At 39.7% G+C, this 24,692-nt stretch overlaps 1 protein-coding gene across 3 annotated transcripts in view; it reads right to left on the bottom strand.

The window, feature by feature from the left end:
- dyrk1b (dual-specificity tyrosine-(Y)-phosphorylation regulated kinase 1B) overlaps positions 1–24,692 on the bottom strand; it is a 79,737-nt gene that overhangs the window by 5,649 nt on the left and 49,396 nt on the right. For 2 of the 3 annotated variants that reach the window (XM_049468949.1, XM_049468939.1), the window contains exons 2-8: positions 9,877–10,022; positions 8,924–9,043; positions 7,488–7,676; positions 6,001–6,148; positions 3,751–4,037; positions 848–994; positions 520–681 (exon numbers count right to left, since the gene is read on the bottom strand). In XM_049468949.1, coding sequence (XP_049324906.1) covers positions 520–681; positions 848–994; positions 3,751–4,037; positions 6,001–6,148; positions 7,488–7,676; positions 8,924–9,043; positions 9,877–9,939 — 1,116 coding nt within the window. In that variant the 5' untranslated portion in view covers positions 9,940–10,022. The remainder of the gene's footprint in view (positions 1–519; positions 682–847; positions 995–3,750; positions 4,038–6,000; positions 6,149–7,487; positions 7,677–8,923; positions 9,044–9,876; positions 10,023–24,692) is intronic. The other variant, XM_022662574.2, reaches the window with a different exon arrangement.

The raw sequence follows: 24,692 nt of genomic DNA, 5'->3' as shown, positions 1-24,692 counted from the left end.
ATGAAGCATACAGGTGCAGGGTAATGAAGGGTTATGAAAGATAAAGTGGACTATAGATGGTTATGAATGGTAATAAATGGTACAGTTGGCTATGAATTATTATGAAGGGTATTGGAGGATTATGAGGAGTGATCAAGGGTTATGCAGGGTAATGGAGAGTTTTGGAGCATAGAGGTGCAGGGTAATGGAGGGTTATGAAGGGTATTGGAGGGTTATAAAGGGTAATGGAGGGTTATGAAGGATAATAGAGGGATACAGAGGGTACATTGGGTTATGGAGGGTTATAGAGGGTAATGGAGGGTTAACACGGATACTGGAGCGTTATGCACGGTTATGAAGGGTAATGGTGAGTTATTAAGAGTGATGGAGTGTTATGCAGGGTAATGGAGGGTTATGAAGGATAATGGGAGGATTGACAAGGATGATGAAGTGTTATGCAGGGTAATGGAGGGTTATGAAGGGTAATAGAGGGTGAATGGGTTATGGAGAATGGTTAATAAGAAGCAGAGTTTTACTCACAGAGGCTGAAGGATATAGTACCTTCTTTATGTCCTTGTTCTTCTTGACGGTCCACAGGCCGTCAGAGAGCTTATCAAAGTATTTGCGTGCTTTGGGGGCCTGATCCAGCATGTGGTTCGGGGGAACCCCAAGAACCTCCACTATTTTATTCATCTGATCCACCTGAAGAACAAACATCTCAGTGAGAACAATCAATCCAATGTACTCAACATACTAATAATATACCATTAGTACCACTGTACGCTATTGTACCACTAGTACCACTGTACTCTAATATACCACTAACACTACTGTACGCTATTATGCTAATGCTAACATGTGTATGTACCTCATTGGAGCCGCTGAACAGGGGTTCTCCTGTGTGCATCTCCACCAGGATGCATCCGAGTGACCACATGTCTATAGCCAGGTCGTAGGGCATGCCTAGCAACACCTCAGGGGAGCGGTAGAACCGACTCTGGATGTACTGGTAAATCTGCAAAAAACAAAAAATGCAACAATTTGCATTTAAGATATTCAGGAGACATGCATCATTGCAATATATATATATATAGTATTTTTTGCACTATAAGGGGCACAAAAAAAAATCATAAAAACGTGAACATAATTATAAAAAATCGGTTTGTTCGGGCACACTGGTGGTGCACATATCAACGGGTAGCACAACTCGACAGAACACGGGTAGCACCTGGTGTTGGACACCGAACATACAAAATCATAAGACACAATAATTGCAGGCAACTAAAATAGTACAATAATAGTAAAGTATATGCGTTAATTAACAATAAGATAAACAAAAAGCAGTTTAAATGATAGAAGGCTAAGTGAGCTAAGAGCTTGGTTAACCTAAACCACAGAACTGGAGCCGTTTACCTTCATAATCAAAAATAAACTGCTCGAAAAATTAATTTTTAAGTTTCTCTCCATAGTTCCTCGACGGTTCTAGCAACGTCGTCCTGCCTGAAGTGCGGAAAAACATGAGGAATAAAAAAACCCATCCATTTTTTTTTCGTAGCGGTGCTCTAAACCGGAAATAGGTTTATCCATCACCTCGCCCGGAACTTGACCCCTCCTCCTTGCGTGAAAAAAAAAAAAGGCTAATTAATGCGATATACTGTGCAGCTCCAGATGCAGTGTGCTCAACCAGTGCACTGATTTACATTCAGACGCCTGCAGTAACTGGTTCCAGGCACTGGGGGGCAGCAGGAACTGGGCGTGAGCGAGATAAAGAGGGTGCAGCACAGCCGCTGGGAATCCATTCTCCAGCAGCACTTCACCCAAACCCATTTTCTCAGCCGGAGAGTCCTTGACAATGTGTGCTGATCACTATTGTGTATTGCAGCAGGGAAAGCCCGTCCTGCCCTTTCAAGCATATTAGACCTCTCCCTTTATTCACACACACACACACACACACACACACACACACACACACACACACACACACACATATATATATATATACATATATATATATATACACACATATATACACACACACACAAGCGCAGGATGAACAAGCTGTGGGTGATCAGCATCAGGAGGAAAAAGGGTGTGGAGCTCCAACACACTGAGCTACTGCTGCTAATGACCTGTTCCATCCACCATCCATCCATCCATCATCCATCCATCCATCCATCCATCCATCCATCCATCCATCCATCCATCCATCCATCCATCCATCCATCCATCCAAACAAACACACCGAGAGATCCTGTTTCCAAAGGTGTGAAAAGTACTGTATCTCCATTCATTACTCTGTAGTTAGAAGTATAAATACATATATACCAGTGTTTAATAAAATACCCTAAAATTCAGTAGAAGTTGAAGAAGTATCGACTCAGTAGAAGTATCTTTTCATTACTCTTTAAGTAAAAATACTGGATTCAAAACTACTTTAAATCCATTAAAAACAAAAGCTTAAGCTTAAGGGGGGCGGGACATGCGCAGGTGTGATGGATCACAGTATAAACCAATAGGAAGTCGGAATGGTATATGTTTATACTTCTCTATATCCAATCACAATCAGATTCACTCTATCTGGATAAAGGAGAGATTTATCTGGATAGGGGTTTTATTGAACGGAATAAAAACGAGCTGAAATTAAATAGGAGTAACAATTTATATTAATATGTAAGTATAGTAAAGTATAGATAACCTACATTTTCTACTTAAAGCTCCACTAGGTAGGATTGAGATTTTGTGCTCATGGGCTCCCCCTACAGTTGTGTACAGAGTGTAATAAATGTTTCAGGCGGATTAGTTTCTCTTTCTCGTTTTCTGGCTTTCACAGACATATTCAGTCTCTTTCCAGCTTCTGCCAGAGTGTCTGTATGTTAGTTTGTAAAGAATGAACCAGTTTTTCTTGTAGAACTGTTAGAACTAAAGGTCGGAAAGCAGGTCGCAGTTCTCGTGAGCGTTGGTCGCGGCCGCCTCAGAAAACTTACAGAGTCTGGTTTGAGCTCAGAGGAGCTCCGGCACAGACACGAGAGCACCGCTATTCCTCCCATTACACCTCAATTCAGCGCTGCAGTGAGTTTCAAGCTGTAATTTTACTTCTTTAAAAAGATAAACAATCAAGAAAATTACCTAGTGCTGCTTTAAGTAGGATAATGTAAGTGTTTGTACTTCAATACTTCTTCACACCTATGCTTGGTTCTACACCCATTATCCACTGATCAAGTGATGCAGCAGTGCTGATGGAGTTTTTAAACTGTGTTTATGTTCATGCTCAATAGGCTAATTAATTTCACTTTTAATATAGGTACCGTATTTTTTCGCAATATATGGTGCATTTAAAAGCCTTTAATTTTCCCAAAAATCGACGGTGCGCTTTGTGTATACATTCTTTAAGTCGGGTATTAAGGAGCAGTAAAGCACTAAGCACCAAAGCACCGAGACTGGAGCAGCATTAGCATTAGCCGCTAACTACATTAGCGCTAAGCGCTAGCTAGCTCTTTGGCCGCTCAGAGGTGAGTATTGCTGACCTGTAGCCTGCTGCTGTCAATTCCGGCTAGAACTGCTGTAGCAGCTTGTAGCTTGTAGCACCCCTGTTCCTTACTAGTGTAGCATAATGCACCTTATAATCCGGAGCGTCTTATGAATTAAAATAGACCAGAAAATAAATGTTTATCAATATTGCGCCGTATAGTGAGATAAATACGATAATATGATACACAATAAGGCGGAGCTTTAGATTCGTGGTCAGGTGGGCGGGGCCTCGTGTTCGCTCACCCTCTGGCCGAGCTGACAGGAGCTGCCGAAGTCGACGATTTTGATGGCGCTGCGTTTGGGGTTGCACAGCAGGATGTTCTCGGGCTTGAGGTCGCAGTGGATGATGCTGAGCTCCGGCGTGGCCAGGAACAGCAGCGCCGTGCACAGCTGCTGCGCAAACTTCCGCGTCAGGTTGAGCGAGACGCCCCGGAAGTTGGTGTTGCGGAGGAGATCGTACAGGTTGTAGGAGAGGAGCTCGAACACCAGGCAGAGATGGTTCCGGAACATGAAGTGCCTTTTCAGGTGGACTGGAGGAGGAAGGAAAGAAAAAAGGAAGAATTAGAGAAACAGAATTAACAGCACAGTTTCTTTTTTGAGAGGCACGAAACCCTAAACCAAATTTTCTTGAAGTGTGAAACATACCAGTTAACTGTGTCAATCAAAAATGAGAAACATTTAAGAAATGTAAAAAATTTGGGGGAAAAAATCCAAACAGATGTTGTATTATCGAACTATAGCCTGCTGCTAACCCCGGCTAGCCCTACTGGAACAGCATTAGCATTAGCTGATAACCGCGTTAGCTCTTTCTCCATAGAGAGGCGAGTATTATCAGACTGTATATCAGTCTGTATTATCAGTCTGGGTGTCTACCCTGTTAAAACAAGCCCCGTGGCCGACCCCACTAGTTAATATCACCCTGGCTTACCGGCAACACTCAGGGTTCCTCAGTGTAGCGCTGTTGGGCTAGCGGTTAGCCGCTAATGCTAATGCCCCAGCCATAGTGCTGGAGAAATTTGGGAATCTAAGCACCTCCGTACACTTTGGTCCTTGGACACATCGTCACAAAATGCCAATCAAAAATGTTGTCAAAATCAGTCAATCAAAAATGTGAAAGATTTGAGAAATTTGGGGAAAAATAAAAGCAGATGGTAAATATCAGGTCAATGTATAATATTGGTGCCAAAATGTGTTATCCTGATTTATACTACCGGTATATTTAAAATTTAAGTAGAGGAATTAAGAGTCAGTTACATTAGAGTGCAATTAGTTGGATTAGATAATCACAAGCCATCAAATTAAACTGAACTGCTTGATTTTTTGCACCAGGAGTAAAGCAGCATAAAGTTATCCAAAAGCAGTGTGTAAGACTGGTGGTGGAGGAGAACATGATGCCAAGATGCATAAAAACTGTGATTAAAAACCAGGATTATTCCACCAAATATTAATTTCTGAACTCTTAAAACTTTATGAATATGAACATGTTGTTTTCTTTACATTATTTGAGGTCTATAAAAGAAGCTCTGCATCTTTTTTTTGTTATTTCAGTAATTTCTCATTTTCTGTAAATAAATGCTCTAAATGAGAATATTTTTATTTGTAATTTGGGAGGAATGTTGTCTGTAGTTTATAGAATAAAATAACAATGTTCATTTTACTCAAACATAAACCTATAAATAGCAAAATCAGAGAAACTGATTCAGAAACTGAAGTGCTCTCTTCATTTTTTTTACAGAGCTGTATATATTAAATCATTAAATGCAGCCATATCCAACATTTGCAACTTTGTGTAGGTTTATGTACCAAAAGACTACTTTCTGCGAAACAAATTATGGTACCACTTTAAAATAAGACTACCTTTATAAAGGGTTTTTAAATGGTTTACAATTAGTTTATTAATAGTTACTAATTAGGTTGTAAATGCCTTAAAAATCATTAATAATCAGTTATAACACATACGTAGAAAGGGCAACAATGACCTGTTGTTTGCCAAATAGTGAACCCACAGCCATCTATACTGTTGCCCTTTCTACGTATGTGTTATCACTGATTATTAATGATTTTTAAGGCATTTACAACCTAATTAGTAACAATAAATAAACTAATTGTAAACTATTTATAAATCCTTTATAAAGTCTTATTTTAAAGTGGTACCCACATTACTTCAAAATTATATATTTTTACTTGTTCAGTTCCTGTATATGAACTGTACGGACCAGGCAGTGTCTTCAGTATATATTTAAAGAAACTGATATTTCAAGTTTTTCATGATATCGGTTCTTTAAGTATTTGTTCATATATTTCCAGTGAATTTGGTTTTAACGAGCATCGCTTAACTCCAGCCCAGTACTGAATTCTGGAGAAGCCGCTTCAGACTGAGCGTAGGACGAGATCAATAGATGAAGCTGAACTGGGTTCTGGGTGAGTCACGCCGGGCTGTCTGAAACTGTGTGTGTGTGTGTATAAGTGTGTGTGTGTGTGTGTTTTTCTTACCTATATAGTACTTCATCTCGGTGTCGTGTTTGTTCATGAGTTCTAGAAGCCTCAGCTCGATCTGGGCCTGGTTCAGGAAGGCTTTCTTGTTTTTGATGATTTTGATGGCCACCCACTCCTGCTCGTGGTGGTCGTAGGCTTTCACCACCTGCGGGAAAACATGAGAGGACTGAGCGTTACGGGACCTGGAAACCTGCTGTTAAAATGAATGTTAAATGTAGAGCAGTATTACTGAAGTATTCTGTATAGTGTGAGGAAGATGTTGTAATTAATAGTTTTTATGTCCTGATAAACCCATTCAAGCAGCGTCCCATATATTAATTCGATTATCAGAGTGGTGTAATTTCCAGGAACAGCATGCAGTTCGTTCCTGTGTTATTTGTGCGAATAACACATCAGTGTTTATATACTTTACCAAGTAATTCAGAGCTGAGGAACAAATGGTTAGAATTAGTCTATGGAGGAAAAACACCAGCCAAGTATTTTATACACTGAGATAGGTAGGTGTATAGATGTTTAAAAGTAGTAAATATCCACCCCGGGATTAGTTTTTTAATTTTCTGAACCTGGACTACCCACCTCTATAGTGTGTAAGTAACTATAGGTTTAAATAGGATCTCCGGTGGATTTGGTGTTTTACAGAGACTCTAAGACTAGATCAGTGGCTGAACTGCACTTAGCAGTGCATTATTACACATGTTGTAAAGTGACATGACATATGACATCGCAAAGACTGTTATTAGTGTAAAAATGTCTTTATTTTAAAACGTTTCTAACTGTTGTCCGTCTCGCTGCCTCCTGGTGTCACAGTGCTGTTAGCCAATCAGAGGCGATATATGTTTGCATGTATGAATATTCATGAGTAAACAAAACTGTAATGAAAAAAGACTTTCTTTTAAAGTCAAACGAGCGCTGAAAGTTAATCTACACAGATTTCTCTCCTGAAAACCATTTATTTGGGTGAGTAAAGCGCTTCTGTGTATTTACAGGAAGCTTAGATTCCCAAATTTCTCCAGCACTAAGGCTGGAGCATTAGCATTAATGGCTAACCGCTAACCCGACAGCGCTACACTGAAGAACCCTGAGTGTTCCGATAAGCCAGGGTGATATTAGCTAGCAGTTCGCCCACGTAGCTTGTTTTAGAACGGTAAACACAAAGACTACACTCCGATATCTCTGATAAACGGAGAAAGAGCTAGCGCTTAGCACTGCGGTTAGAGGCTGATGCTAATGCTGCGCCAGCAGTGCTAGCCGGGGTTAGCAGCAGACTACAGTCCGATAATACTCACTTCTAACTAATGTTCTCTAGCACTTTTGATCTGTTAGCCTATGTTCTAACAAATTGGTTTCTCAAGGTTTCCTTCAGATGTTACGGTTCTCTATAGAACCTCTGCTTTTACTAAAGAACCACCTGAACCTTTCGAGCGATTTAAACGTTACTGATTCACAAGGAAACTGTTCTTTACCTTCAGGTGCGACACACTCACCTGTCCGAAGGAGCCCTTGCCAATTAGCGAGTCGATCTCGTAGCGGTCCAGCCACTTTTCCCCGTTCTTCACGATGTAGTCGTAGTTGTCGTCGTCGTAGCCGTCGTTGTAAACCTTGCGCTCCTTTTTGGTGCTGGAGTCCTCCGGGGGAACCTGCTGCGCTCGCCGCTTCTTCTTCGTATAGTACACCTGCGGAACGAGGGAGGAAAAAACGAACAAAGGACTGGTTTAGTCTTAAAGTGAGAGTATTAGTCGTGTTGAGAATACGATAAAAGGGCCAATCATCTGTAAATTTATAAATCAGTTCCTCAATCTCTTTCTATATTAATCCATCAATTATTAGTCCATCAATCTCTCTATCTTTTTGGATAACGATCTATCCATCAATCTATTCATCTATTTGTCTATCGGTTAATCTACTTGATCCTCTATCTACCTATGTGTCCATCAATCAGTTTTTATTTTTGTCCACCGATACATCCAGTTCATCATCCATTTGTCCATTAATCTACCCATTTGTCGACCTTTTTGTCCACAGATCCATTTATTCATCTATTAATTCATCCATTGGTTTACTGACCCATCGTTGTCAATCTTCGTCCATCTATCTGTCTATACATCCATTTATATGTCCATTTCATTTAATTGTTCCATCCATCTATCTAACCATCTATTTTTCCATCAATCTTTCTTTTATTTGATCTATGTATTAATCTGATTTGTCCATCTGTTTATCTTTAATTTCTTTTGTCCACTGATATTTCCATTTCTCCATTGATCCATCTTTTTGTCCATTTTGTCCGTCTTTATGTCCACTGATCTGTAAGTTCATACATTCATTTATTAAGTTGTTGGTTTATTGACCCATTTTGTCAATTTATCTGTTTTTATATTTACCCATATGTCCATTAATTTACCTATATGTTTATTTATCCATCTATTTGTCCATCAATCTGATTTGTCCTTCTGTTTGCCTATTCATCTTTTTGTCCACTGATTTACGTATCTGTCCATGGATAAATCTTTATGTCCAAAGATTGGTCTCCAATTAAATCCAAGTGTCCCTTATTTATGAATCTATTTATTCATCCATTGGTTTCCTGACCCATCCTTGTCAATCTTCGTCAATCTATCTGTCTATATATCCATCTATTCGTCCATCAATTTATCTATTTCTTCGTTGATCCATCTATCTATGTATCTATCTATCTATCTGACTTGCCTTTATCTGTTTATTTATCCATCTTTCGTCCATTGATCTACGTATCTGTCATCTATTGGTCCAACTTTGTCCATCTATGTCTAAATCTGTGTACTGATTTAACTTTTTGTCCATCAATCTGTCCTTTTGTCCTTCTGTCCGTCGATGTCTCTGATTGGTCAGTCTGTTAGAACGGCGAGTTGAGTACAGTTTGTGGGTGTTGGTGAGAGCTGACCTCATTGATGTGCTTGTAAGTCTTGATGAGGTCGACGGAGAGCTTCCTCAGCGGGGCGCTGGCGGGGTCTCTGAAACTCGGGGGGATCCTCCTCTGCAGTATGGTCATATCAGACAGCACCTGCTCAGGTGAGAAGGGTCAGGGGTCAGAGGTCAGAAGCAAAAATCTTATTTCATGAACAATCATTACAAACAAAACTAGAAAGTTAATTTCCTGAACAAAGTGTGGAATGACTGTGCAGCTCAACTGGTTCCTGCTTGTTGCTATGGTATCCTTAGGTGGTTGCTATAGTGCTGTTGACTGGTTGTTATTATATGTTGCTAAGTGGTTGCTAGACTGTTGCTATATGTGTTTCTAGCTGGTTTCAAGGCAGTCACTACAGTAGGCTAGTTTGTTGCCATAATGTTGTTAAGTGATGGCTAGCTGGTAACTAGGTTGTTGCTGACTGGTTGCTATTTCGTTGCTAAGGTGTTTCTAGGTGGAGGACACAGTGGTTGCTACTATGTTGCTGCCTGGTTGCAAGACAGTCGCTACAGTATATCAGGCTGTTGCTACAGTGTTTTTAACTGGTTACTAGGTTGTTGCTGACTGGCTGCTACGTCGTTGCTAAGGCGTTTCTAGGTGGTTGACACAGTGTTAATAGCTAGGTGGTTGCAAAGCAGTCACTATGGTAGGCCAGATTGTTGCTATAGTGTTGTTAACAGGTGGCTTGCTGGTTGCTGGATAGATGCTATAGTGCTGTTATTTGGTTGCTAGCTGTAAGCTATTATGTTGCTAAGTGGTTGCTAGGTCCTTGCTGACTGGTTGCTAGGTCACTGCTAAGGTGTTTCTAGGTGGTTGACACAGTGTTAATAGCTAGGTGGTTGCAAAGTCACTATGGTAGGCCAGCTTGTTGCTATAGTATATGTTGCTAAGTGGTTGCTAAGGTGTTTCCAGGTGATCTGGTGGCGTACCTGCTGCTGTTCAGCCATGGACTGGATGTTGGTGAAGGGGGGGTGTGTGTGCTGGCTGGTCATGGTGAGCTCAGCGGGGGAGTAGCCGGGAGCAGGCTGGCAGAGGGAAGAGGAGGTGGGGGGCTTGCATCCTGAGCTGCTTCCACCTGAGAGATGGAGAGAAAAAGAGAGAGAGAGAGTTATAGAACACACTGTACCATGAAGCGCTGCACACACAAGCATTCATATATAAAAATGTTACAAATTATACCAGACCATACCATCCTCAGGCATTGGGGTATACGAGCTAAATACTGGTAAGAACTTTACAATGCAATATGCATCATGATATAAGAATTAATATGAAATATATTTACGATAAATTGCGATAATGTAAGCAAGGCAATATACACTAGGGGTGGGCGATATGGCTCTAAAATAATATCATGATATTTCAGGGTATTTTTGCGATAACGATATACTTTCATTCATTTCAGGAATATAGTATAATAGTATAACAGAATAATCATAATGTGGCAAAATAAATAATATAGCATAAAATAATATAATGCAGCAAAAAATATTGCAGAATATTTAGTGCATGCATATAAACTGCAAACTAAAACAATTATACAATAAATACACCTAAAGCTTCACAGTAAATAATAGACTACTTTTAAGACAGAACATCTCTATTATCACAATATGGATTTTTAATATCATGATATTTCTGTGTCACGATATATTGTATACGATATAATATTGCCCACATACACAGGATATTCCCTGTGTTGTGTCAAATTCAGCACCCCCTCGCTTTTCATGGCGGGGGTGCTGAATTCGGCACAACACCGGTACAGAAGAACGTTAAATGGCTGCACAACTTCAGAAATCAGGAGCTCTAGAAACTAATCAGCCTCCTTCACAAGATAGCACCTCACAATTTATACACGTGTGGAGATGCTCAAGCCATATCCCAAGGCAACACCTTTTTTATGAACTGCTTACATACTGCTGCCCAACGTCAACGTACTCCGATACACAGCAAATGTAACTTAAGTTTGTTAGCACTTGGCATGATGCAGCCACCCCCATGCTTCACAGTTGGAAATGGGTTATTTCCATTCATTGAAGGTCATTTCAAACTCAATTAAGCCACAGCATTTTCGAGTTTTGTAACAAAGCAACAAAAATAATGCATCCAACAGGTCCTGCAATTCTACAGGAAACTGTACCAACAACATACTGAATCATCTTTTCCACAAAACAAAAACTAAACAACACATTTTCTCCATTCCTGTACCGGATTAAATATCTCACACTGTAAGAGTTCATTCAGGGGCCAACACTTTAATCCTTACCTCACATAACGACAGAACAAACAAGAGATTCATAGTGGGCACCAAATAACACTAGATACCAAATAATTACTATTAATTACTGCATAGTTCACACTGGATACTAGAGAATCAATGAACTATTCTTACTAAATATTTAACATACTAAACAATTCATAGCGGACACTGGACAGTTTACACTGAATTTGCTGAACAATTAAAATTATACCTTGAATAATTTATACTATTTATTTTAATATTATCAGTTATTTTACTATTCATACTAGTTACTGAACAATTCATACTAGTTACTGAACAATTCATACTAGCTACTGTAAAATTCATACTCGTTACTGTACTAACAATTTCATACTAGTTACTGAACTGAACAATTCATACTAGTTACTGAACAATTTATGAATTACTGGGAATTCATACCAGTCACTGAACAATTTGTACCAGTTACTGTACTAAACAATTCATACTAGTTACTGAACAATTCATACTAGTTACTGGACAATTCATACTAGTTACTGAACAAGTCAAATGTGTTACTGGACAAGTCATATAAGTAACTTAATAATTCATACTAGTTACTGTACTGAACAATTCATAGTAGTTACTGATTAACTTACACTATATATTGAACACTTTAAACTGGACACTAAATAATTCATACTAGTTCCTGAACAATTCATACTAGTTACTGGACAACTCATACTAGTCACTGAAGAATGCATACGAGTTACTGAACAATTCAAGTAACTTAATAATTCATACTAGTTACTGTACTGAATAATTCATACTGGTTACTGTACTGAATAATTCATACTGGTTACTGTACTGAATAATTCATACTAGTTACTGTACTGAATAATTCATACTGGTTACTGTACTGAATAATTCATACTAGTTACTGTACTGAATAATTCATACTAGTTACTGTACTGAATAATTCATACTAGTTACTAAACAATTCATACTGGTTACTGTACTGAACAATTCATACTAGATACTGACTAACTTACACTACTACACTTACACTACTATATTGAACAATTTATACTGGACACTAAATAATTCATACTAGTTACTGACTCACACTATATATTGACTCTTTAAACTGGACACTAAATAATTCATACTAGTTACTGAACAATTCAATCCAGTTACCTGACAATTCATACAAATATCTAGACAATTCATACTAGTTATTCACTAACTTACAGAAGAATTTAAGCTGAACACTAAATAATTCATACTAGTTATTGGAAAATTCTAATACTATATTCTGAAGAAGTCATACTAGATACCAACAAACGTTTACTGTATAATGAATAATTAACCTGGAGTTCCTGATTGGTACTAAATGACTGATGGTGTAGAAGTAGCTCCAGCTCCAGGACTCGGTGGATCTGCAGGTTCTGTTTGGATCAGAACCGGGAGGAGGAGCTGTAGTGAAGCAGTTCTGAGATCAGTTATTTACCTAAAATCACTCTGGGTTACTCTGACCCGGAGAAAACGGACTGCAGTCTGCCGTGTCACTCCGACACAAACACTGACGCTCTCTGTGTGTATGTGTGCATTACTTCACTCATACAGTCAGAACTTTATTAGCATTAGCATCAGGCCTCAGTGCTTTCTAATGGATCCAGACAGCACAACACCCGTTACAGTACAGCAGCTATTCAACGATTCAAACACGATTCAACAGTAAATGATTCACTGAATCACTTCATTAACAGACTCTGAATCAAACAGAGAACCAAACCGACTGAACACCCTTCTGACACCAATAACGACCCGTTCAACACAAGCAGCACAGAGAAACTGAGCAGAAATTCCTCAGCAACACATTCCAGTGTAAATAAAGTCAGTGGTCATTGAGTGTCTACCTGTAATTAACTCTATATAACACTAGAATACTAAACCCAAATAAACAAACCCAGCTCTATATAGCAATTAACTCTATATAACAGAGATGGTGTGTGCAGTACTGTACATTTACAGATATATGTATCTGTAAATAGAGAGAGAGAAAGGGAGAGAGGGTTAAGCTCTGTAAAAAATGAAGAGAGCACTTCAGTTTCTGAATCAGTTTCTCTGATTTTGCTATTTATAGTGTTTGAGTAAAATGAACATTGTTTTTTTATTCTATAAACTACAGACAACATTTCTCCCAAATTCCAAATAAAAATATTCTCATTTAGAGCATTTATTTACAGAATCTTTCAGAGAAATGGCTGAAACAACAACAAAAAAAAAAGATGCAGAGCTTTCAGACCTCAAATAATGCAAAGAAAACAAGTTCATATTCATAAAGTTTTAAGATTTCAGAAATCAATATTTGGTGGAATAATCCTGGTGGTTTTTAAACAGTTTTTTTTTTCATGCATCTTGGCATCATGTTCTCCTCCACCAGTCTTACACACTGCTTTTGGATAACTTTATGCTGCTTTACTCCTGGTGCAGAAATTCAAGCAGTTCAGTTTGGTGGTTTGATGGTTTGTGATCATCCATCTTCCTCTTGATTATATTCCAGAGGATTTTTAATTTGGTAAAATCAAAGAAACTCATCGTTTTTAAGTGCTCTCTTATTTATTTTTTTCAGAGCTGCATATGTAAATATATTACTGTATATATTTTATCCTCATCCAGCTTATTAATCACCTCACTTTCCCCTCTTTTTTTGCACAGATACTGGCTGAAGCTGGTGGAAGGCTTACACAACCAGTTTCACTCAGCAACAGTGATGCAGCACTGACAGCACCAGAGCCAAGCACTCGCGCGCACACACACACACACACACACACACACACACACACACACACACACACACACACAGAGGATCACTCTGACACACAAACACACACTCTCGCGCAGGCTGTTTCTCAGGGCTGTTGGGTTTAACTCTGAAACAGTCTTTTGTGTTTAGTCGGTCCCTGCCCGTATTTTTACCCCCCTACAGCTGCCTAATTTTAGCCGGTGTGACGCCGGCTGGGAGGCTGAGGGTGGTGCGGTGGGTGCGCAGGGTGGATGTGCTGAGAACAGTAGGAAAAATGTCACGCTGGCCCTTTAAATGCTGAAGCGAACACATTGAGAACTTCCTGAGTGACGCCCCCCTTCCTCCGCTCCCATTGGCCGAAGGGCCCTCCCTCCCTCCTTCTGATTGGCTGCTGGTATCTAAGGGCTGGGCGGCGAGGTCTCTATAAATAAACCTGGTAGCTTGTGCTGTATCAGCAACCCTTCCCACAATGCCATTCTCATTCTCTCTCTCTCTCTTTCTCTCTCTCCCCTTCTTTCTCTCTTTCATTCTTTTTTCTTTCCTCCTTTTCTCTCTTTAATTTTTTCCTCTCGTTCTTTTGACCAGCCTCTCGTCCTTTTTTCTTCTCACACCTTTCTCTTTCTGTCTCTCCTTTTTATTTCATTTTATTTAATGTTCTTCCTTTACTTCTCTTTCTTGTTTCTTTCTCCATGTTGTCTTCTCACTTTTTTCCTTTTCTTTTTTGTCTTTATTATCTCTATCTCTCTTATCTGTTCTTTAACTCTCTTTTTCTTTCTTCTCTTCTCTTATTTATTATATTGTTCTCTTTTTTATTCATTCCTTCTCTTTATGGATCTAATTGTCGTTTCTATCTTTTTAAAATATTTTTTTTCTCTTTTTTCTTATTCTCTCATCTCCCATTCTTACCTTTCTCCTTCTTATTTTTATTTATCTCATGCTTTCTTGCTTCCTCATGCTTATTTATCTTCTTTTTCTCTTCTTATGATTCTTTTTTTTCTATATTTTCTTTATTTCTCATATTATTGAGCTCTTCTCTTGCTTCATGCCGTTATCCATCATTCTTATGTTTCAGACTTTTTATTCTTTCCCTTATTCTTTACTTCTGTTTTTTCTGCTTTCTTCTTTCTCTTTTCCATTTTTCTATTATCATTTTTCTTTTTAATGCTTATTCTTCACTTCACTCTTTCTCTCTCTCTATTCATTTCTTCACCTTTTTTATTTTCTTCACTTCATTGTTGGTCCTCTCTTTCTGTAATTCTTTTTTTCTTGCTCTTTAACTCTTGTGCTGTCCCCTGTTTTAGTGTGCGTCTCAGCAGTAATATTAATAATAATTCTATATTAACTCTATAAGGACAGTGTGTGTGTGTGTGTTGTCTGTGGCTGCGGTAGAGGTGTGTGTGTGTTCAGGACTGATTGTGTCGTTGTGGGAGGGTTAACAGTGTTAAATCACAGTGGTTAAATATATCAGTGTAATGACCCCCCCCCCCCCCCCCCCACCACACACACACACACACACACACACACACACACACACACACAATGAATACACAACCCCATACCCCCCTCAAAACTACCACTACCACAGTTGACCAAACACAGCTGCCAGCTGCCAATCAGAGAGTCGCCATGGCAACAGGCCAGCCCACTCCCTGTCTCTAAGGAAGAGGCAGGAGCTGAAGAGGGAGCAGAACAGCTGAACCCCCCCCCCCCCAATCCAACATACATATCTAACCACCCCCACCCCACCCCCAGTGTCCGCATCGACCCCTATCCCATTCCCAGTTAGGGTAACAGAACCTGCGCACGGCCAAAGTTGGACAGGCGACGCGAGGGACACGGGCAGAGGGGTTAGCGCGCTAGCGTGTTAGCATGCAGGTAGGACTAGCGCTCGCCAACCCCGCTGCAAATACCTCATACCTTCTACCCCACCACATGACCTTTCTATAACCTGAACACCTTCAGTTCATACCTTTAACCCAGAAATCTAAAAATGGGAGTTAGCGCTACAAGCTAACCTCCCGCCTCTTACTGTGAAGGGATATATATATATATATATATATACATATATATATATATATATATATATATGTATATATATATATATATAATAACATCAGAAATGCCAACTTTACACAAAACTCCAAAACTCCTTGCAGCTTCAGAACCTTAAAGGATGAATTTCTTCTTCTTCTGGTTATGGATGGTTACGGGGTTACGGCTATGGGTGGTTACAACAAGGGGTGGGTATAGGTGGGATACAGCTGTGAATGGTTACTGCGGTTACGGCTACGGGTGGTTACGGTGAGGGTTGGGTATAGGTAGGATGGGGCTACAGTTGGTTACGGGAAGGGTGTTGTAGGTGACTGCGGCTGGTTACGGCTGCGGCTGGTTATGGCTGCGGCTGGTTACGGCTGGTTATGGCTGCGGCTGGTTACGGCTGCAGCTGGTACGACTCCGGCTGGTTAAGGCTGCGTCTGATTACGACTCCGGCTGCGGCGGGTATGACTGTGGCTGGTTATGGCCGGGGCTGGTTACGGCTGCCGGTGGGTATGACTGTGGCTGGTTATGGCTGCGGCTGGTTACGACTGCGGCTGGTTATGGCTGTGGCTGGTTACGGCTGGTTATGGCTGCGGCTGGTTACGACTGCGGCTGGTTACGGCTGGTTATGGCTGCGGCTGGTTACGGCTGGTTATGGCTGCGGCTGGTTACGGCTGCAGCTGGTACGACTCCGGCTGGTTAAGGCTGCGTCTGATTACGACTCCGGCTGCGGCGGGTATGACTGTGGCTGGTTATGGCCGGGGCTGGTTACGGCTGCCGGTGGGTATGACTGTGGCTGGTTATGGCTGCGGCTGGTTACGACTGCGGCTGGTTATGGCTGTGGCTGGTTACGGCTGGTTATGGCTGCGGCTGGTTACGACTGCGGCTGGTTACGGCTGGTTATGGCTGCAGCTGGTACGACTCCGGCTGGTTACGGCTGGTTAAGGCTGCGTCTGGTTACGACTCCGGCTGCGGCGGGTATGACTGTGGCTGGTTATGGCCGGGGCTGGTTACGGCTGCCGGTGGGTATGACTGTGGCTGGTTATGGCTGCGGCTGGTTACGACTGCGGCTGGTTATGGTTGCGGCTGCGGCTTGTTGCGGCTGGTTATGGCTGTGGCTGGTTACGACTGGTTATGGCTGTGGCTGGTTATGGTTACGGCTGGTGCGGCTGCGGCTTGTTGCGGCTGGTTACGCAGCTGTTGGGTGTTGTCCTAAAATTCCTGCTGTATATTTTAATATAAATTTAATTTATTTAATCGTGAAGTGTTCCTCTGTTCTCAAATGTTCCTCAATTTTCTAGCGTGAACTTCTTGTTCCAGTATGAATTCTGAGAATATTTTACTTTTCATTATCACTAAGATATTCTGGGGTGTATATAAGTGTTGGTGTTTTAGTATGAAATACTATTCAATTAGTATTATAGTGCAGATATTTGTGCACTAGTTGGGAATTACTTTTAGTATTCTTCTAGTACAAATTTCCTGTTTTAGCAAAACTATAGGTATTTAAATACAGGTTTTTGTGAACTCCAATTACGCTCATGTGAGTTTTGGTCCTTAAAGGGGTAAAAGCTAAATTATCATCTTCTATATGGCTTAAGACCAAAACTAATATCTTAGTCTGTACTATAAGCCAAAATGATGCTATAAAATGTAACCAGGCCCAGTTACTATTCTTAATATTATTACTCCAGGTTAGTAATTCACTTAATCTGTTTGTCATAGATAATTGCAGTTTATAAGCAACAGATCCAAACAAACAACAACCTGTGTAACGCACCAATCATTTTCTCAGAAACATAAAAAATATAAATAATTACAGTTAAACTAACAATCAGATTTATGCTAAAAGCTTCCAAAAGATTCATTCTGCTCAAATCCACTGATAAACTGCGTCGTATCCGGAGGCATGGGTGGAACTCTAGATGCCTGGAATCAAGGCTAATCTTAGAAAGCTTAGCGCTATGCTAGCCTGCGCTCCGGAGCTGGACCGCAGGAACCTCTCTCACTACCACATACCTGAACACCTACTTTTAACACCATAATCAAATCTGATATCATATCAACACATCGCCGCACATCCGCTCCCAACCAGACCACCGCCAGTCCTCAGGATCATCCGGAGCGCCGCACGCCAGAACACTGCCTCACACTGACATGCTAACATGCTAACACGGTCAGAAGTGGACTGAAACTAAAGGCAGCAATTAGCTTTCAGGTTTCCAGGAGTTTTGTGTAAATTGCAGTAAGAGGCGGGGTTAGCTTGTCGCGCTAACTCCAAGCACCCAAACAATGTTAACGTAGTCACGAGTAAGTATTTTCCCACTGGTGAATCATTTAGTCCAGAACCAGCAGCATGCTTTACTCAGCCAGTTAACCAAAGAAAATATCAAAATATCAAAATAAGAGCCCATATTAAATAAATAAAAGTACAGTAATCATTGATATCATTAACATGGCAAAGGGACACATGCTGCAGGGTGCTGAGACACAAAATAGTCCCCAACTAGACAAACAGTATTCACTGAAATTCTCCTTTAAGTGCCCCATCATGGGCAATTTTAACTGTTTAAACCTGTAAGTGTTTTTTTGGAATCTGACGTTTTTTGTTTATCAGAATTTTAAGATTTATATATATATATATATATATATATATATATATATATATATATATATATATATATATATATATATATATATAGGGCTTGGCGATACTGTAAAACCGTCAAAAAATCGCTTACAAATATTATTTAAAAATATGAGCAATTTTAGTTCATGCAGCTTTTAAATTAAACATGGTGTAAACATAACCTGCCTATATTTCAGTTAAAAATAAGTAAAAGTGTAAAATATGTAAATCACTGCATAATAAAAAAAGAGAGTTCTTTACAGGTTTCTGACAGAAGGAAAGGTCTATCTACTGAGAATTACTCTGCAGCTTCCACATTCTCTATTATCACATTTTGAAAATCGAATTAAAGCAGTAATTCAATAAATCCTATTAATTTCATTAATCCCCCATGCCTTGTGCATTAACCATAAAAATGCACCCTTGTATAAATGCACAGAAACTACTGTACTGTTTTATTTCTCAATTAAATATTAAATCACTTGTTTAAGCGGACAACATACACTTTTAAATATAATGCATTACTCTACTTTAATAGCTTTTTCGTAAGTGCAAAAACAATGGACGAGATCACGATTATTAAAATGATTGAGGTCTTGTTCATTTATTGAAGGATAAGTTGATAAATGTAGTTATTGTGACAGGCCTTGTTTCACCCCTATTACAGTCTGTAATTACGTATATTAGGAATTCTAGTATTCTGGGAAAGAGACATTATGTCATCCCTCCATACCTTTACATCTCTCTCTCTCTCAATGTCCACTGTCCACTCCATTTCCTGTTGGACACCCACACACTCAGTGCAGCCCAGTCTGGCTGTTTTAAGGTTGGTGTAAGATAGAAGTGCAGTGTGTCTCACAGTCTGACTCAAAAGAAGGAAGAAGAGGAGGATGAAGGATTATTCATGAAGAACTGAATAAATATGTAAACGAGTGAATGTATATTAATAACGCCCTAAATGTAAGTATTGTGATGTTAAACACTGAGGAGGAGGCGGAGCTACAGTCTCTCATTATTAGAGAGAATATATATTAACGCTCTAAATGTAGGTATTCTGATGTTATGCACTGAGGAGGAGGGGGCGGAGCTTCGATTTGTCTGTCATTATTAGAGTGAATATATTTAATAATAATGCTATAAATGTAGTTATTGTGATATTATACACTGAGGAGGAGAAGGAGGAGGAGGTGGAGCTACAGTTTGTCTCTCATTATTATAGTGAATATATATTAATAACACTCTAAATGTAGTTACTTTGATATACACTGAGGGGGCGGAGCTACAGTTTGCCTCTCATTATTATAGTAATAATTAATAACACTAAACGTAGTTACTGCGATATTATACACTGAGGAGGAGGCGGACCTTCAGTTTGTCTGTTTTTATTATAGTAAATATTAATATTAATAACACTATAAATGTAGGTATTGTGATATTATACACTGAGGAGGAGGCGGAGCTACAGTTTGTCTCTCATTATTAAAGTGAATATATATATTAACAACACTATAAATGTAGGTATTGTGATATTATACACAGAGGAGGCGGGGCTAGACTTTTATTGGGATTTAATTGTACCGTATCTACGAAAGTACACATTAGTGGGCGGAGTCTGAAGAGGTCATTTCTTCCACCCTTCCCCTCGGTTCTCTCTCAGCGTGAACTTTAAGACCCGACCCGTCCGCTGAGTCAGATCCACACTATTAATAAAGGCCATCTGGGTCGTCGTCTCAAACAGTGACACTGGTAAATTGAGAACTGGTGCAGGACATTAAAAATAAAAATACCGCTTCAGTCTGTGAACCGTACCAAGCTCGACCTCAGCAACAGGCGCCGCACTCAGCCCTCACTCTTGGGAGGTTTCGGGGGATTTTAGCGTTTTTTGGAGCCCACAGCCCCTTTCTGCAACGTCTACGACATTTAAATTCCAGTACTAATATACACTAAAACAACTAAACAGTTGTTTAAAGTCATAAGCTACATAGTAAATAAATAGTATAGTGATCTATCCGACTATAAAGGAACACATAAGGAATCATGTAGTAACTTAAAAACAGTGTTAAAAACAAACCAAGGGGAGCTGTTAACATGCGGTTTCTAGTTACTAGTTGGTAACTAGGATAAACTTCTCCTGTACAACAAATAAAACTCTCGCTCTTCCTTTACTGGGGCAATCCTGATGAGTTCCAGTTCCATCATTATTAATGTTTTCGATATTTTTCTTCTTTTCGGATTGACTGACCTTCATCTTTTCTTAAAGTATTTTTTTCTGTATTTAGTTGAGTAGTTGTTGCTTCTTAGAGGTGTGCCAAAAAATCGATTCACATAAGAATCTTGATTCTCATTTACTACGATTCAGAATCGATTTAAAATGTCCCAAAATCGATTCTGAGGGGCGGGTTTTGGACTGATTTTGGGCTGGGTATTTTTGTTGGACCTGGCAACCCGCTTGTCCCTTCAAACCGAGGTCTTCCAGACCCACACAGAGCGTAGTAGGTGTTTGAGAATCACCGGTAAGATGGCAGAACAAGCACTATATTACCTTAGATTAACGTGTAGTTTTAATGTTTTATGGCAGAATGCTTCATAACAAGCATAAAAAAGATCGCTAGTAGTTAGTTTCAGTAACTGTTAGCTAGCTAACAAGCTAACTTTCCAGTTCCACCTTAAATAACGCTACAGGTGGCTGCGGGCTGCAGCATTTAAGGCGGAACGGAAAAATAACAATAAGCTAATCAGAGCTCATTTCAGCTCCTCATCACAGAGGAATTAAGGAATGGACAATATGAATTAATTTCTCCACCTCCTGCCCCCTTTCTGAAGAAATACAACGACCTTAAATTAACTAGTTAATCAGCAGCTGCTCCTGAACTTTAGCGCTCCACTGCTATCATCACATCAGCCCAGCAGCGTCACCTACACACCACCGCTAGTAGCCTGGTAATAAAGCAGTGTTATTTATTATTTATTTATTGTTCATTAACGTCATTGTGATATCCCAGTGATTCCTCTGTCACTGAGGACCCACATTCCTGCACATTTTATTGTTTTTGTAACACATTACTTGCTCCAGGACCAGTGTATATTATGGAGGGTTTTTTTTTCAATAAGATTCATAAGCCAGAAGCAGAAATTTTTATAATTCAAATCGTTTTGAATCAAAAATCGATTTTGAATCGAATCGTGGCCCCCAAAATCGGAATCGAATCGAATCGTGAGATAGTAATCGATTCCCACCCCTATTGCTTCTCATAACCTGGATTCGAACATTACTCAAATATTCACTATTCACTGTATACCTGTAACTCTACCTCTTCACTACTTTACTTTAACTGATGCTCTCAAACACTTTATGAAGAGACAAGAGATTCAAGTAATTAATTTGAACTTGATGAGTTCAGCACAGCTGTTAACTGAAAGAACTGAATTACAGGAGACTCTACCTCATAAAACTGACTGAGAAAATCCAGCAGAGATCTAAGAAAGAGATGCTTCTACTTTGAAAAATCTAAAATATATACCATATTCTGGTTTGTTTAACACCTTTTTTGTGTGCTATATAATTCCATATGTTTTTCTTCGTAGTTTCGATGAATTCAGTGTTTATTCACTTTTGAAAGATGACTAGTTAAAGCAGGAAAAATTAAGAAGAATCTATTGGAACCTATTGGAATCTGTTAACAAGAAAAAATATTTTGTCCCACAGACAGAATATCATTATCACAATTTCGTATGCATTATCGATACGTGGCATCAAATACGGATATATTTACTGAAACATAGATGCTCTAAACTTGCTAACACTCGTCCCCAAACCAACCGTAAAGTTGAAGCTTCATTAGTCCACATGTTGCCATATTGAGGTAAGCGAAAATGTAGCTGTATAGGCTATGTCTACACTTCACTACACAACACTACACATACCTAAATACTAGTGGACGCCCCCTTTAATGATTGCACTGATCTACTTTGTGAATTTCACCCACTGCTGGCACATGTGCAAACGCACACACACAGCTTGTTTAGTCAAGACTAGACATACCGCCAATAAAATAGACTAAAACAGACGTGGGCTAGAGTAGTGCTGGGTGATTTGGGAAAAACCATATATAACACGATATGGAATTTTTAATATCACGGTAACAATATATATAATGATATACCACATTATATAAGAAAATGCGCCTCTATTATTCAGCTCTCATGAGTTTAATAACATAAAGCAGCGTCACGTCCAAAACCACATTATGAAGCTTTTTTTGCGAAGATTACTTCATTATCACTTATATAAACCGAGTTTATGCAAAGTGATCACGCCAATACATTTCATGTACATACTGTGTTTTCTGGAATGATGGCGCTCCATCCAATACTCTTCTTGTTGAGCTTAAAGCAAAACTGCCTCAAGACTCTAGCATGAAGTCTTTATGTGGTGGACAGTGGAGACATTTACTCCAACAAAAGCAGGATAAACTCTTTTAATTCCCTTTATTTCTAAAGAAACAATCAATAAGTATGTGTCCCATAGGGGTGTCACGATTCTCTAAATCCTCGATTCGATTTCATTTTCGATTTGAGGGTCACGATTCGATTCGATTCTCGATTTTCTTGTTTTTTTTTCTTGTTATTATTTTATGCCTCATAAAATTTAAATAATATATTTATTATTATTATTATTATTATTATAAATATTATAAATATTATTATTATTATTTATTAAGATATATATGGTAATGCCATCTAGTGACTTTTTTTGGTAGCAACAGTGTGCACTATTAAAACAAGCAGTTTATCAGAGCTGTGTGTGGATGGCTGGTGAAACTGCTCATTACATGAAGCTGCAGTTCTTCATCCAACCACTAGCAGCAGCAGCACAAGCCCCGCTCTCTTCACTCAATCACTACTTCAGTACAGCCCAGCCACGGGCTACAGAGCTCAGCCAGTCCGTTTTTACTGTTTCTGTAAACAAATAAAGGTTTTAACCCCACTAACCGGATAATACAGCTCACTACAGTTCATCTTTCAGCCCAAGCAGCTAACAGCAGCAGGTTAGAACAGCCGACACGGAGGCACTGCTCGGATTACATTATAAACAGGTCAGTTAGCGTGCTGCTAACCTCAGGATGTTTAGAACTACGGAGTTTAGTGGACACACCACGGCCGCCAGGTAAGTCTTTTAAAGGCTACTGAAGACTATTAAAGGCTATTAGAGTGTAACCCCTGGCTCCCAGGGGTTACAAGAGGTTATTGAAAGCATTATTGGGGGGCAGAAATCAGTACAGGCTGGTTAGATAAGTGATGTGGGTATTGTCTTATAAATATTTACACATAACTTATATCTCTCCTGAAAAGCTTTTATTTTAGTCAGAAACACGCTTGTGTTTACTTTATCTGAGAGAAAGATGTTTTTTTAATTCAATGGAAAGCAACAGGTGTAGTCAATTATAAGTTTAAGATTTTTAATCCACCTCACTGTGATCTATAGTCAGTGTTCTCAAGTCACACTGACACACGCATTTCAGCGAGTTCACACGCTCTCACCTGCGCGCACCCACCCCTCCGTTAGATACAGATACAAAACCTGCGCGCCCAACCCCCGCCCCCCCCTCCCCCGTTGGACAGATAAAAACAGTGATCACACTCCCGCCGACTGCGCTCATGCAGTGGCTATCTCTATTTAAATGAATAGGATGCGCTGTGTTGGTGCCGCGCCATTTGCGTAGCGCGCTGCGCTATTTGCGTAGCGCGCGCGGGAGGGATCGTCGATCCTCTTTTTGACTTCGATACTCGAGATCGTGACCTCATTTCGATTCGATTTCGATAAAATATCGAGATCGTGACACCCCTAGTGTCCCAATACTTTAGCCCTAGATACATTTTGTGGACAAATCACAGGAAGCACTATAAAAGATTCTATAACGTCGCCAACATAATTATGAACGTACATGCAAGGGGAATGTTGCACTAACACACCTCCTCAAATTTAGATATAGCTGTACACCAGGCTAGGCTATAATGAGGTCATTATGTTTTGGTGTGATGTAACCAC

Source organism: Astyanax mexicanus, chromosome 1 (genome assembly GCF_023375975.1).
Source record: "Astyanax mexicanus isolate ESR-SI-001 chromosome 1, AstMex3_surface, whole genome shotgun sequence".
NCBI classification, from domain to species: Eukaryota; Metazoa; Chordata; class Actinopteri; order Characiformes; family Acestrorhamphidae; genus Astyanax; species Astyanax mexicanus.
The sequence above is the reverse complement of the archived record's forward strand: the minus strand, read 5'-3'. Positions and strand labels throughout refer to the sequence as shown.